The sequence below is a fragment of the Triturus cristatus genome, chromosome 1_2 (assembly GCF_964204655.1).
Source record: "Triturus cristatus chromosome 1_2, aTriCri1.1, whole genome shotgun sequence".
Lineage (NCBI taxonomy): Eukaryota > Metazoa > Chordata > Amphibia > Caudata > Salamandridae > Triturus > Triturus cristatus.
In genome coordinates this window covers 351,602,998-351,618,087 of record NC_140580.1, presented here as the reverse complement: position 1 = coordinate 351,618,087, position 15,090 = coordinate 351,602,998, and the positions used below count along the sequence as shown (strand labels likewise).

At 42.3% G+C, this 15,090-nt stretch overlaps 1 protein-coding gene across 2 annotated transcripts in view; it reads left to right on the top strand.

Moving 5' to 3' along the window:
• DNAJC16 (DnaJ heat shock protein family (Hsp40) member C16) overlaps positions 1-15,090 on the top strand; it is a 212,770-nt gene that overhangs the window by 148,379 nt on the left and 49,301 nt on the right. For both annotated transcript variants that reach the window (XM_085604155.1, XM_085604150.1), the window contains exons 9-10: positions 2,895-3,078; positions 6,007-6,189. In XM_085604155.1, the coding sequence (XP_085460281.1) occupies positions 2,895-3,078; positions 6,007-6,189 (367 nt within the window). The remainder of the gene's footprint in view (positions 1-2,894; positions 3,079-6,006; positions 6,190-15,090) is intronic.

The window sequence follows — 15,090 nt, the reverse complement described above, 5'->3', positions numbered from 1 at the left end:
TGCTTACTTGGCACACCAGACCATAAAATACAATTATGGGCTCTTCATTGACATTCATGTACTAAGATTAGGTCCATGTGGGATCTCTGAACACTTTAACAAGATAACTACTCTCTCTCTCTCTCTCTCTCCGATTATATTCCTTTCTTTCCTGATCCTTCTTCCCTCCCAATCTTTCTCTTCACCCACTCCTTTCTCCCTGATTCCTCCTCTCTCCACTTCCCCTCTTTTTCCTCCCTCCTTTTTCTCCTCTCATTCTTCCTTCTCTGTCCTCTTCTAATCCCCTTTCTCTTCCTCCTCCTTTTTCTTCCACTGCCTCTTTCTTTTTTCTCTTCTCCTCTTTTTCTTCTTACACCTATCCTTCCTACTTCTTTTTGTTGTGGCCTGGTGCTTGAAACCTGCTTTCTTGTTCTGAACGACAAAAGCGGAGGTGGTTTCTGAGGTTGAGTGAATAACTAGCTCATGTTGTAGCCAATTTGAGGAAAGCAATTTAGCACGTATATCTGTCTCTAAATATTTTGGCCTAAATCCACAGCTGTAATTGCCTTGCCAGGGACCAGGTATTGAAACATCTTTTTATGGATGTTTAAAGGATCGTGTTTACACATAACCCACTGTCAGTAGTTAGGGGACAGTCACCATTTTTCAGTACCCATCTAAATACCTGATCCACACTCTCCTTACCAACTACTCAAGAAAACCTCTCTTGTCCCCTTACATAGCAGTATGACAGCTCATCCCACCAATCCTATCCAATGGAACATCAAGAAATGGCACAGTAGCCCACATTGGAATCAAAACCAAAACATCCCTTTGAATACCATATAATCAGTGCCCCTCTCATTATGTTGAATCAGTACTCCCCCAGTGATTTTATATGTTAAAAACAGTTATGCTGGACAGAGAAACATATAACCTTGTTAACTCACATGTGCTTTTAAGTCTTCCATGGCCGTTGGGTACTACATTTAATGTACCACATGTCTCTCCATGGTGTCCGCAATTTTTCTTATTTACTGGCAGTGACTACCTCTGCTGTGAGGAGCAATTTGGGAGACCAGCTTTCAGATCAAGGGAATTTCCTCCTCAGTGTTGAGGTTTTATACCTCGGATAGCCTGGACTGGATCCTCTGATGCAGTGATACCCATTATCTATTTAAATGGAGCCAGGAGTTTTCTCCTAAAACATATGCTATCTTAGACACGACCACCAAATATGAAAGGTCTACTTAGGAACCAGCTGTAGTATGAGAACCGATTTGCTAAGCCCATTAGAAGAAAGAGACTTAAAATGCTTGTGTTCCTGCCAAAAGACCTCGCATTAAATTCCTCTTTTCATTTGTATTCCTGAATCTGACTCAATCCATGGTACACACTGAGGATGAGACTGATCATGGAGCAGCCAGACATATTTTCTGCTAAACATAAAAGAGCAGTTGTTGTGGACTTCATCCAAAGACATTACTACCATGTTCTTTATAAGGAAAAAATGTGGCGCGAGGTCGCCGGTTGAAGTGCTTCCTAAACTGACCACTTACAAAGTAAAGCAAATATGTTGGTGGATGCTGCAAATGGGAGATCATACTGGAAAAGTTATAGTAAATTGTAGTTTGCCTCCACACAAAACCAATGATTCCAAGACTTTGGATCACTGGTTCTGTCAAGTGGAGGTTCTGGAAAGCCTATTAAGTTGGTCAGGAGCATTTCTCTCCCCTTTTCCTGCCATACTGTCTATTACCAGGCTGGTAATAAAGCTGAGACAGAGCAAAAGCAGGACGACCCTGAAGGCACCAGGATGGCCAGGCAAATTTAACTCGCAGACCTACTCGGCATGTCTTTCCAAGTGTCTGCTAGAAGACAAGCTATGTTTTTGTTTATGGATTAGATATATTAATATATTTTACTAGTAGGCTGTCTGAAACTAAGAATTTGGTAACAAATGATTGAGAATCCAAATGCTTGTTTGGCAAAGCACAGGTTGGTGCCTTGGTGCACTCAGTGTCTTAGTAAAAATAGGTCCTGTGATTTAGGGTTTCCTTGAGACACAGCACTGTTGCCTGGTAGTTAAAGGTAGCCTAGAGACAATCCTTGGATAGTGTAGGGAATGCTAACGTATAATTGAGTATGCATCACAGCAATGCTTGAGGTGTATGGGACTTATATATATTTTTTCTTTATTGCTATATCTTTATGATGCTATAATGTTAAAGCGCTTGTTTTCTGCAATACAAAACCTAGCCCATGAAATAAAATGATACTCTCCAGCAAAGAAAGAATACACCTACATTTTGCCACAGCTTACACGACTATCGGTGCACAGGGATAATGTTGTTTTCCTGAATTGCAATATTCTAGAAGTACCTCATCCATTGGTAGTGTTGTTTCTTTCCTTATGCATCTTTCTTCATCTTTACTTGACTGGCTCACTACCCACATTCATCATGCCTTCCACTGAAATCCTGCTGCTACTACTCTCTGCATCTTGGTGGGGATAGAAAATGAGGAGCAGCAGGCATGAGCAATGTAGTCTTGACGTGAGTGACTGGACAATGAGTTACTACTAGACCTTATAGTGGGGGTAGACACGTAAGGAACATTGGGTCTGCTTGTTACATTTGCAGCTTGGGGTTCTCAGTATATGCAAAAATACATTGCGCTGGAGACTTTGGTCGAGGCATGTTATCTACCAGGTATTGGCTGAGCTGACCTACCAGTATGGAATAATCAATTTAAAGATGAAAACATGTGTGCACACACAAGTCCCCTGCATCTTTTGTTACTTTTTTTTCCCCAAACTTTATTTTGTATTAGTCTTTTTACATGTAGCACCTACCCTGCTCAGTGTAGTGTTTCCATTCTCTTTGTGTGGTGACCATGTCAAGTTTGCATTTCAGGTTCTGTGTCATCCTCCTAACTGGAGAGGGAGCGAATTTTCATAAAACCTATGAAGCATTCCTTTCCTTTGCCTTGGCTAATACCAAAGATACAGTGCGGTTTGTGCACGTTTTCAAGGAAAGACAACCAGAGTTCTCCAGTGCTTTGCTGTCCAAACCTGAGAAATTCCAGGGAAAATCTGCAGTAAGTGTGTTTTAAATCCTTTTTCACAGATCTGCACGTTTAGGTGAACAAGTTGGTGGTTTGCTTTTCCCAAGGTATTTATTGTGACAGATTCCGTAAAGAAAAGTGCCCAGAAAATGAAATGTAATTGCAGTTTTTCAAGGGGTTACTTCAGTCCTAGATGAAAGAGAAAACCTGCTTTTGAGCCTGTTGTGGATTGTTAAGAGGAGAAAAGGCTATATTGATGAAAATTAGTCTTGTACAGGGATTTAAAATGTATTACTAGGGCTCACCCATTGCTTATGCGCCCTTTACAAAAATGTACCAGCACATATCACTGGAGATAATTGCATCATGGGAATATGTGTTTCCCAGGTAAACTCCTCTTGCCTAATGAGAAATGTTATATTAAAAGAAGTCTTATATTTTATGTTACACATTTGTGCGATCACTGTGCTGAAAGGTAGTCTTCCTTAGAAGTGTCTTTAAACACACACTGAAGGTACAGGATCTTTTTGAGAAGCACACGGCCCTATGGGCTCTGCTGCTATTCAAGTCTGTAACATACATTATAAAACGAGATAACGGCATGCACTAAAACACAGATCTATTTTGCCAGATACAAAATATAACTAAGCAATGCCACTAGTGCTGTTTAATAAACTATAAAGTTCGTCATTTTATAGATGTGGCTTTTTGGTTCGAAAGTACCTCCCTCTGTATGGACAGATGTAACATCTCAACATTTTTATTTATTTATGTTTTATTTGACTGTTTCCAGAAAGCCTCTATTTTTTACCTCAGATTGACTGAACATCTTCAGATATATTGTTCCATGTATTTATTTTCTTCTCAGCAGAGTACACAGCTCTGCTGGACATTTCATAGACCTGTATTATACTCCCATTCATTATAATTGTGTGGCCTCTGCCCCTCTTTCCGGCTGTCAGAGGCAGTGGTTGGTGACGACGAGTGGTGCAGTCAGCGGCATAGGATTTTATTTACTTTTATACCTGGGAGTTGTTCCTTTAACCCTCTCCTGGACGGTCTCCGGTGTTCTTCACTATCCCTTGAATGTGCATTATCTTTATGTGGTTGTGATCATATGATTGGGAGTTCATTTAGTGAATAAAAATGTCCTGCTTTAAGATTGGGGAATTCATCTCATGATGGAGATCCCCCTTCAGTTTTTATATCCTGGTGGTAGCCACCTTTATGTAGCTGCCCAATGGAAAACCCTGCAACATGTTTGAAGGGATTTGAGGATGAAACTGTGCTTGCTACATGGGCAGCCCTCCCACCAGTTCTGCCAAACAACCTAACAGCAACTGATGTCTGCTCTCAGAGATCACAGTGCAGACCCTAGGGAACATTGACTGATACCATTCTAGATCTTCCCATCCTTAGTAATCCCACTCAGGATGTCTGACCTGCACTCCAGTATAAGTCTCTTGGCTAGTTGTTGCTTCCCCTTACCTCCATTTTAGAAGATGATCTTACACCCTGCATTGACAGACAGGAAGCTGCTGGGATCGGAAGATGAGCATACGGCACATCACAATAAGACCTGCGTGGATGATGAATTTAGGAACAGAGCCTCCCTAGCAGTCACGGGGAACCTAAGGATAGATGGCTTGGACCGAAGCTGTGAAGATCACTATCTGTTTCTGTATTACAGGAGAGTAGAATTTGCCAAACCATCTTTGGTTGATGAGCCACTCCCCTCCAACGAACTGGCTAAATTTGTTGGAGTTGCTACTAGCCATTGAGGAGCATGGGAGCAAATAAAGCTGGTCTTTCCCTTTTATTCTTGGTCCTTGAATTCTTTCTTGTTCGCTAATGCTGGTTCTCCCAAGCCAGACCTGGATGAGCCATCATCCTTCAACATATTGTCATTTGAAGGTGTGACGGCACTCAAACAAGCGTGCTACCCTTGTCTGTACCAACCATCCCGTTGAGTACCTTGGGCTTGTGACTTCCAATGGTATCGAAAAATGTGCACGGCAAGCAGCTGTTACCTAGATAATTACCCTTAAGGTTTGTTACTCCTAGTTTCATCAGCATGGTAGCAGTGTTTCCCCAGTTCCAGTTGACAGTGATATCATTGACTGGGAGCAGTTTGTGAGTTCCATAAATCCATGAAACGGTGACTTATAACACCACATTACCAGCACTGGAGGCAGTAGTCCAGTGTATCAGGCATCTTAAAATTAGATGTGCTGTCCAGTTTACTTTCTTCCAAGCACCCCCACAATATCTGTAGTTTAATTTAACATTTCTCTTGTGGATGGTGGGTTATTGGGGTTTGGGTCCAGTCTGTACAGCAGTGGCTAAAGTCCACTCATTTATTCCCTTTGCACCCCAGGCTGCGTGTAAAACTAAGATAAAGGCCATTGGTATAGATACAGTTGAATTAGTGTTTCTGGAGTGGTCCCTCTGGTAACTTGAGGAAAGATTGTGAATTGCAACTTTAATGTTTCTGATTGGTCTATGCAGTGTAACCATTTGTACTGCATATTTTTGGTGCTACTCGCTACATGTTTCTAAATGGTAGAATATTTTCTGGAATTTAATTTCAGATCTAAAAAATGCTTCAACTTTTGTGTTTTTCTTGTAAATTATATGTCTCTTTAACAATGCATTGACTAATAGCTCTGACTGGAGTTTGGATTTCTGAATATTACTGTACCTGAATTCCAAATCTACTACCACTTACTTATAATGCTCATCCTCATTACTTTTGACAACATAGAAGTACAAAGGGAATGTTTCATTATCCAATTACAGTGCTACTAGGTACTATGGTTGCTTAAATGGTTGTAATGCTTCATTGCGTTGTCCAACTCTGATGCCATGCTATCATTTATGCCCTGTTCCTCGTGAACTGGAACACAGAGATCAAGTATAGTGAGTTGTATGTAAGTAATATAACTGTTAACTTTCATTCAGGTGTCAATTTTGGAGCGACGCAATTCTGCTGGAAGAATAGTGTACAAGACACTGAACGATGTTTGGAGTGGAAGTGAAGAAAACAAATTTGTTCTTCTAGATTACCTGGATCAGTTACGTAAGGATCCCGGGCTTCTATCTTCTGAAACTATCCTGCCAGTCTTGAATGATGAACTTGCCCCTGTGAGTATTCATTAAATTATAAATGTTTCCTTAGAGCAGTCTTTTCCAAACTGTGGATCGTGAGACGATTTCTGGGTTGCAAAAGTCTATGCCATAAATAAAGATGCTTATAATTCTGTATTTATTTTGTCACATTTGCTGGTCTTCAAAGACAGAGGTCAAATATCAGGCTATTTCTTCTGACAAATTGTTGCTTATTTTTTAACATGGGGGTTGGTGTTTACAAACTCCTCTCACTTCGAAGTCAAGAGTACGAAGAGCAAAGTGAATTATGTGACAAACGTCCTGGGGGTACAGTGAGTGTGAAATTAAAGTCTGTAGGATATAATTTTTTATAACAGACGACAAAATGAAAGGCCTGTAAATGAACTGTGCACATTCAGCGGTTAGGAAAGCCAAAATCAAGCACAATTATTTTTAGTAATTCTGAAGTGGGATAGAAACAAATATTCTAAAGGATAAAAAAAAAACAAGACCCTTCACTTTGTGATGCACACATTATAAATGTTCACTGAAACCCAGTTTTCTCACATTATTATTTGTGCGCCATATAGTTTTATCAGTAAAACTTTGTCTGTGCACATTTAGTGGCTTTTTCCCTTGAAAATGCTGTCTACAGTGGGCTACCACACAACGCTTTAGTTATTTCTTTAAAAAATGTCAACAAAAGCTAGGTGGGTCTTGAACGTTTATCGTGGTTCTAAAAAGTATGTTTGAAGCACTGCCTTAAGAGTCAATATAAATAGTCAGTGAAAGATAAAGGGATGGTCTGTCTTCATATGTGGGAAGTTTGTGTCTTGCATGTCCTGTTAATTGTGCCTAGCAGGAGTCCGTTACCCCTGCTCTATTAGATTTGGGAAGGAACACATCTCAGCTCAATAAGCAGGTGAAAATTGTAAAGAACTATAATCTGTATTTTTTACATAGAAATTGTTACCCCTCATTTGTGGTGCTGTCATTAACTGCTTTTACTTTCAACTTCTATGCCCATTTTTTTCAGACGGTTGAGACTGAGGGTCACATGCATCAAGCCCGCATTTTGTGATTTCTAAATAGCGAATTTGACCGTTTCTCTATTTAGAAATCGCAAAATGCAATGCATGAAGGATTTGCCCAAAAAAATGTGAATCCTTAGAATTCCTTAATTGCGACTCGCAAATTGCGAGTCGCAAGTAAGGAATTGATTCCCATTCATTCCTATGGGCCTAGAGGCCTATAGGAATCAATGGGAATTGCATGCGCAATTTGCGAGTACTCCATTGGTACTCGCAAATTGCGCATGCAATTTTAAGGGTTCCAAAAGGTCACCCTGTTGCACCCCTGAAATTGTTATATACACCCATGTTGTGCACACACATGTCCCAAGGGCATGTGTGTGTGTGACATGTGACTTCGAAAATGCACTTTTGTGCATTTTTCAAAGTTTTCGCATTTTACCCTCAACTTAAAGTTGATGCTAATTTGCATTTCTTAATAGCAAAATCGCTATTTTTTGTTTTTTGTGGCATTGCATTTAGGGAATCGCAAATTGCGGTTCCTTAAACGCAATCGCAATTTCTTAAATTGCGAGTGCCTAACACTGTAATGCATCGCAAAAGGCCTTTTTGCGGGCACAAACGGCCGATTTTTGCGAATCGCACCGTTTGCGCTCGCAAAAACCTTTGATGCATGTGCCCCTGAGTGAGAATTGTCAGCATAAAACTTGAGTTCTCTAGACTCTAGACAGTCTGTTGTTTCGGCATAGGAAGCATATCTTATTTAAACACCTGTTCTTTTTCACTGCAAGAAATAACCTAACTCATGCACTTCCTGCTTCTAAATAGCCACTTCCATCTTCGCACAGTAAATGAGTGTTTAGTCTTCATTCTATTTCCAAAAATTGGGAGATTGTAGATAATTTATCTGCTTGTCAGACTACAGCTTTTGTAAAGCACCCGCTACGCGACTGCTGTCTGGAGGAAAGGACAATGTGAGAGAGTGTACAGTTGATGTAAATATTGTCTGCTGAATTTCAGGGGCATTTTAAGCCCTGAATTAGGGACTTGTATAGCACTCAGAGTAGTGGTAAGGATTCTGTGGTTCTGTCATGACCACTGCAGTGCCGTCAGTGGCCTCATCTCATGTGTGAAACTCCATTAATACCTGACGTTTTAGTGAACAACTTCATCAATGCTGAGAAATGTACTTTGTTTTCCTGTTGTAAAGTTTGGGTCTAAAAGCAGTTCCAAGCTTGTTGTAATGCTGTTCGCTTAACAGACAGGAATGCTTCATTTGTTCATGGTTGCCCAGTGATCTTTCTACCTTTTTTTTGTTCCCAATCCATTGCCTCAAAGATTCTGTTTCTTGCTGCCTCCTCCTCCTCCTTCAGAGAATTTTTGTTTTCTGTTTTCACCCCTCTAACCTTTCTGCATCCTTCCTACATTTTAATTCTAAAACTCTCACCATGTATTGTGCGTTTCTTACCTGTGCTGTCCCATCTTTTTATCTCTTCTCCATGTCCACCCTAATTCTTCTTGTTGGTCTCACTTTTTATTTGCATGTTATTTTTCATACAATTACACTTTCAACTACATCAGCCACATAAATATTACTAGTTTAGGCAACCATTTCCTATTTGTTATTTTTATATAGAGTAGTGTCTAATATTGTTAAAAGTCGTTCTTGACTGCCTTTGTATGTATAGTGAAATGGGGACTGATAAAGGTACTGATTTCAACGTATTCCATGTAATTCGGAGTTACCCTGGGCACAGATTCGACTTTGTTTCCCTTGCTTAACCAGTCCTATAAGTAAAGGGTACTTCATCCCACCAATTCCTCTTGTAGTAATATTCCCAGGTCCAGCCTCTCCAGCTGCACCCTCGCCGTCTAGCTCTTATGGGCACTCTTTTGCCCGTTCTCTCACTCACTCTGTGCTCTCTTTGTTCACACTTTAATTGTTCTGCGCTCTTTGCCCTGTTTTCTCTCTCTAGGTGATCTACTTCACGCTTTGCTCCTTTTTGTACTTTTTACCCAATGTCTTGCTCACTATGTGCTCTCTTTCACACTTGCACTTTTCTGCTCTTTTTGACCTGATTCTCTCTCTGTTATCTCTTGTTTACTTACTCTTTGACCGTTTTGACCTTTGCATTCGTTTCTGTACTTTTACTCTTGCTCTATCTTCACCTCTTTTGCCCTTCTTTTGCTTCTTTTGCCCTTTACCCTCCTGATCTGCCATCGTATAGTGCCCATTTTTGCCACAACCCACATCCCACATTCCTCCCCCTGCTCCTTACCTGCTTCCCTACGCCGCCGCTCCATTCTCACACTCCTGCCAGGACCTACTCTAGACAGTCTGTTGTTTCGGCATAGGAAGCATATCTTATTTAAACACCTGTTCTTTTTCACTGCAAGAAATAACCTAACTCATGCACTTCCTGCTTCTAAATAGCCACTTCCATCTTCGCACAGTAAATGAGTGTTTAGTCTTCATTCTATTTCCAAAAATTGGGAGATTGTAGATAATTTATCTGCTTGTCAGACTACAGCTTTTGTAAAGCACCCGCTACGCGACTGCTGTCTGGAGGAAAGGACAATGTGAGAGAGTGTACAGTTGATGTAAATATTGTCTGCTGAATTTCAGGGGCATTTTAAGCCCTGAATTAGGGACTTGTATAGCACTCAGAGTAGTGGTAAGGATTCTGTGGTTCTGTCATGACCACTGCAGTGCCGTCAGTGGCCTCATCTCATGTGTGAAACTCCATTAATACCTGACGTTTTAGTGAACAACTTCATCAATGCTGAGAAATGTACTTTGTTTTCCTGTTGTAAAGTTTGGGTCTAAAAGCAGTTCCAAGCTTGTTGTAATGCTGTTCGCTTAACAGACAGGAATGCTTCATTTGTTCATGGTTGCCCAGTGATCTTTCTACCTTTTTTTTGTTCCCAATCCATTGCCTCAAAGATTCTGTTTCTTGCTGCCTCCTCCTCCTCCTTCAGAGAATTTTTGTTTTCTGTTTTCACCCCTCTAACCTTTCTGCATCCTTCCTACATTTTAATTCTAAAACTCTCACCATGTATTGTGCGTTTCTTACCTGTGCTGTCCCATCTTTTTATCTCTTCTCCATGTCCACCCTAATTCTTCTTGTTGGTCTCACTTTTTATTTGCATGTTATTTTTCATACAATTACACTTTCAACTACATCAGCCACATAAATATTACTAGTTTAGGCAACCATTTCCTATTTGTTATTTTTATATAGGGTAGTGTCTAATATTGTTAAAAGTCGTTCTTGACTGCCTTTGTATGTATAGTGAAATGGGGACTGATAAAGGTACTGATTTCAACGTATTCCATGTAATTCGGAGTTACCCTGGGCACAGATTCGACTTTGTTTCCCTTGCTTAACCAGTCCTATAAGTAAAGGGTACTTCATCCCACCAATTCCTCTTGTAGTAATATTCCCAGGTCCAGCCTCTCCAGCTGCACCCTCACCGTCTAGCTCTTATGGGCACTCTTTTGCCCGTTCTCTCACTCACTCTGTGCTCTCTTTGTTCACACTTTAATTGTTCTGCGCTCTTTGCCCTGTTTTCTCTCTCTAGGTGATCTACTTCACGCTTTGCTCCTTTTTGTACTTTTTACCCAATGTCTTGCTCACTATGTGCTCTCTTTCACACTTGCACTTTTCTGCTCTTTTTGACCTGATTCTCTCTCTGTTATCTCTTGTTTACTTACTCTTTGACCGTTTTGACCTTTGCATTCGTTTCTGTACTTTTACTCTTGCTCTATCTTCACCTCTTTTGCCCTTCTTTTGCTTCTTTTGCCCTTTACCCTCCTGATCTGCCATCGTATAGTGCCCATTTTTGCCACAACCCACATCCCACATTCCTCCCCCTGCTCCTTACCTGCTTCCCTACGCCGCCGCTCCATTCTCACACTCCTGCCAGGACCTACTTAATCGTGGCCACAGGCCGGATGCACTGCTGGCGTGCCAAATGTAGGCCAGTCTCCTCCTGTTTGCACCTGGACCGCGCCCAGCGCTACAAACCCTAGTCCTTCCGCTACATGGTCATTCGTGGCGTAACTCTGGATACTAAACCCCAGGCGCCCATCCATGCGCTGCTGCCGCACTGCACCACACTACTCAGAGGGAGCTTTCGCCTGCCCCTACTGCCACTTTGCATGTAACGCCTACTCGATCCACACACAGAACGCATCCAGCACCCACCAACAAACCTGCACCACAAGACAAACTTTTATGCATACTCCTCAACACCCAATCACTCAGCAAAACGCCACAGAAATCTTGGACATCCTGGATAATGACGACCTGGACCTACTCTTCCTTACGGACACCTGGCTAACTTCCATATCAAGACCTGACATTGTCACAGCTATCCCAGCAGGATACAAGCTCGCACGCCAAAACTGGTAACACTGACTAGGAATCGCCATAATACACAACATCAGAGAATGCTACCCTCTACATGAAGCACCTACACCAATGGTTCATAGCCTGTCGTCTGAGGACCCCTGGGGGTCTACAAGGCATACTCACGGGTTCTGCGGCAGTGTTACAAAATTAAATATTGAAAGTAATACATTCAAATTAATAAATAAGCAAAGTTGAAAATGTAAAAACTATTTCTGTATATTATTGTGAATTAAACTCCATATTTTTTAAATATTTGAGCATTTGTTTGGTGCATACTTGTTTTGAGGTCAAATCATAGAAATTGCCTAGACCGGGTGTCTTCAGCTTCCAATAAAGACTCTGTGGTAATCCCTGGATCCAGTAGTGACAGAGTGGCGGTTGGCCAAACGGTCATGTGCACTTACGGTGCAGCCACCTCTCCTCCCTTTGCTGGCTTCACGCGAGACCAGTCCTGCCCTCCCACCCTAACATGGAGCTTAAAGGCAGACTAAAAACAAAATTATGATAATATTCTAGTATCATATTATTTGTACTTTGCTGTGCTCTTGGAGCAGTCGGGCGAGACTCCTCTGCTTTAGCGGAGGAGCTGCCCCTGTCAACATACTCTCCAATGCATACTACTCCCAACTAATATTCTCCCTTTCGAATGAGACCTTCACTACAGAAACCAACTTTTCATGACCGCAGTAGCCACCTGTATGAAACCCAACTGCCTCAAACAACACAGACAAAATAGAAGTGGTGATCTTTGGAAGGAAAGCCTCCACTTGGGACTCCACCTAGTGGCAGGCTGACCTCGGCCACACACCTACCCCACTACCCACACAAGAAATGTGAGAATCATCCTGAAGGCCAAACTGTACGTGATACCCCACATAAATGCAGTAATCTCCACCTGTTTTTACATCCTCAAGGTGCTGTGATAGATCTTCAAATTGCTGCTAGAAATCACCAGGATACCGATTACCCTGGTCCTGATTGCCAACAGGCTTGACTATGGCTACGCAATCTATGCAGAAAAAACATAGAAGCTCCAAACCATCCAAAACGCTGCAGAAAAGCTCATCCCCAACCTACCACACTGCACCTGCATCATCCCACATTCATGAGAATTCCACTGGCTCTCAATACATAAACACACCCAGTTCAAACTGTTCACACACACACCTAGAAAGCACTACACAACACCAACCCTGCCTACCTCATCAGCCGCATACATTTCCACCTACATGCTAGGCACCTCCGCTCAGCTGTACCCCGCAGCCACAGTAGGAAGTCTTGCCTTCTACATCCCCCCCAAAACCTGGATCGACTATCCACACCTCATCAGAGCCACAGTCTAAATGTGCGAGGGTGTCCAGAACAAAGTATAATGGTTCCGGTATCCACTTCCACAGGTCTCCCTTCTTCAGGTAGCTTCCCTTCAGCTCCTTGGTGGTTCCCTGATTTGCTTGGCGTCCCCGGGAGAAAGCAAAGAAACACAAAACAACCACCGGTCAGTCATATGGCTTACTTTTCGGTATCTGTGGTGCTGACCCTTCACCTGAGCAGACTATCACCACGGTTTGTGAGGGAATGAGGACGTGAGGGAAAGAGCGGTCCTAACTAGTGCCCGACTTATGTAGGCCTCCCTTGTCTCCCCTCCCAGCCAACCTTTTCAAATATTGAAGGAAGGGCACTTGCCTGAAGCTACGGTCCTCCGGGACCGTAGCATGGGGTATCTCGGCGTCCTGCTTCTCCTGGGGCCGTCCGGATACAGAGGCGATGCAGGCTGGGGGCCCCTGCCCCTTCGACTCTTCCTTTTCCCAGCTCCACCGGTTCCTTTCGCCTCCCGGCTCTCCCGACTGGCCCGGGTTCCGACCTTTCGCCGCTTCGCTTTCCTCCGTCTCTCCTCGGCCCTCCTTTTCATTCGCCTCCTTCCTTCCTCGACTCGTTGGTTCCTCGCCTCTTGTTCCGGCACGCGACGTCAGTCCCGCGTCGGCCGGCGTGTCTAGTACGCTAACCTCCTGGTCTTCCGATCGGGGCGCCGCCATCTTGAAGAGCACGGAAGTCTCGTCTTCCGAGATGCCCATATTACTCTCACCAAGGAGAGAGCTGCTTAAACCTCCTGCACACTAAATAAATATACATACCATAATGTAAAAGAGATTTCATTTTGATTGTACTAACCTTTTTCAAAATTAAGTTCAAGGTGTTTTTGTATCCCTAGAGAATATTAAAGTGAGGATGGAATCCATGCCTGGATAGTGAGTAACACATGTGTGAGACCCTCCGCAATATTGCATATGGTATTTGGAGCCTAAGTAGGATCCTGTCAATCTGGTGTCCAGATAAACGTCAAGGACATTTTGGAGGAATAAGCCGCCTTACTCTTTATGATCCTAGTAAGAAAAGGTGATGACCACATTGTCTCTTATGTATACAAACACATCAGTTCAGTTTGTGCACCTCTCATATTCTGTCCATCACCACAGAAAGAAGAACAAAAAAATCCACTCAAAGCTGTTTGCCTCTCAAAAGGCCACTCCGGTCCAGGCTTTGACTTCGAAGCTGGTAACTTTAAAGGTGCCAATGTAGTCTTCTTACGCTGATTTGCCAACCCCGCAAGGGAAGATGCCAGTAAAGTTCCCAAATCCTGCCCATTTTAAGGACCTATTCCAATGCATTCTCTATTGATTTACAACATAACTTTTATTCCATCTGTGTCATTTCTTTATTGAACTACATGCCCAATGTCACCAGATGCTGCTTCATCTTTGGGTAGTTGACATTTTAGGGTGCCCTCTAAACTTCTGTTGTTTGATTTGGATTTGCCTCTGGTGTAATCTTTGGCCTCAGTGGTCTTGCTGAATACGTTTCTAGCTTCAAACCAATTTATTGGGCATCGCCACTTGTATAATTCCAAGAGTCTCTTTTGGCAATGCTTTTTGTGCCATCTAAGTCAGTGAAGAAGCTGGTCCTTCATCTGTAGGGCCAAATATAGGAACACCTCATTTTCTGAATACTTCAGAATATTTCAAGCAGTCTAGGATGCCGGATAAGTTAGACCTTCATGACATTATCATTTTGATCCTCCAAATACAGATTTCTCACAGAAACTTTAACCCTGTGTGGTTGCAGATGCAAACCTGTTCGTGTATTTCTATATTTCACAGGACTGGAGTTTTTCCCAGATACTTGTGAGGCATAATCTTTTGTATTCTTCACTGTTGTGACAAAGGCAACTGTGGCCATGCGTATTTAGGTGAAGACCACAGAAGCTAGAATATACAGGATTACTGTAATCCTAAAGCCTGCCTCCGACTAGTCCTTTATAGTGTAGCTGTTACTAGTCCTGTTTCAAGCCTTTTACATCTGCTGTAAGCAAGGAAAAGAAACAAGCAAATACAGTCCTGAGCTTTAAGATCCATCATTTTGGAAAGCACACTGACTTGGAGGCTGGTGGCCCATCTGCTTCTTCACAGACAGGATTATCCAATCCTTTGGGACCT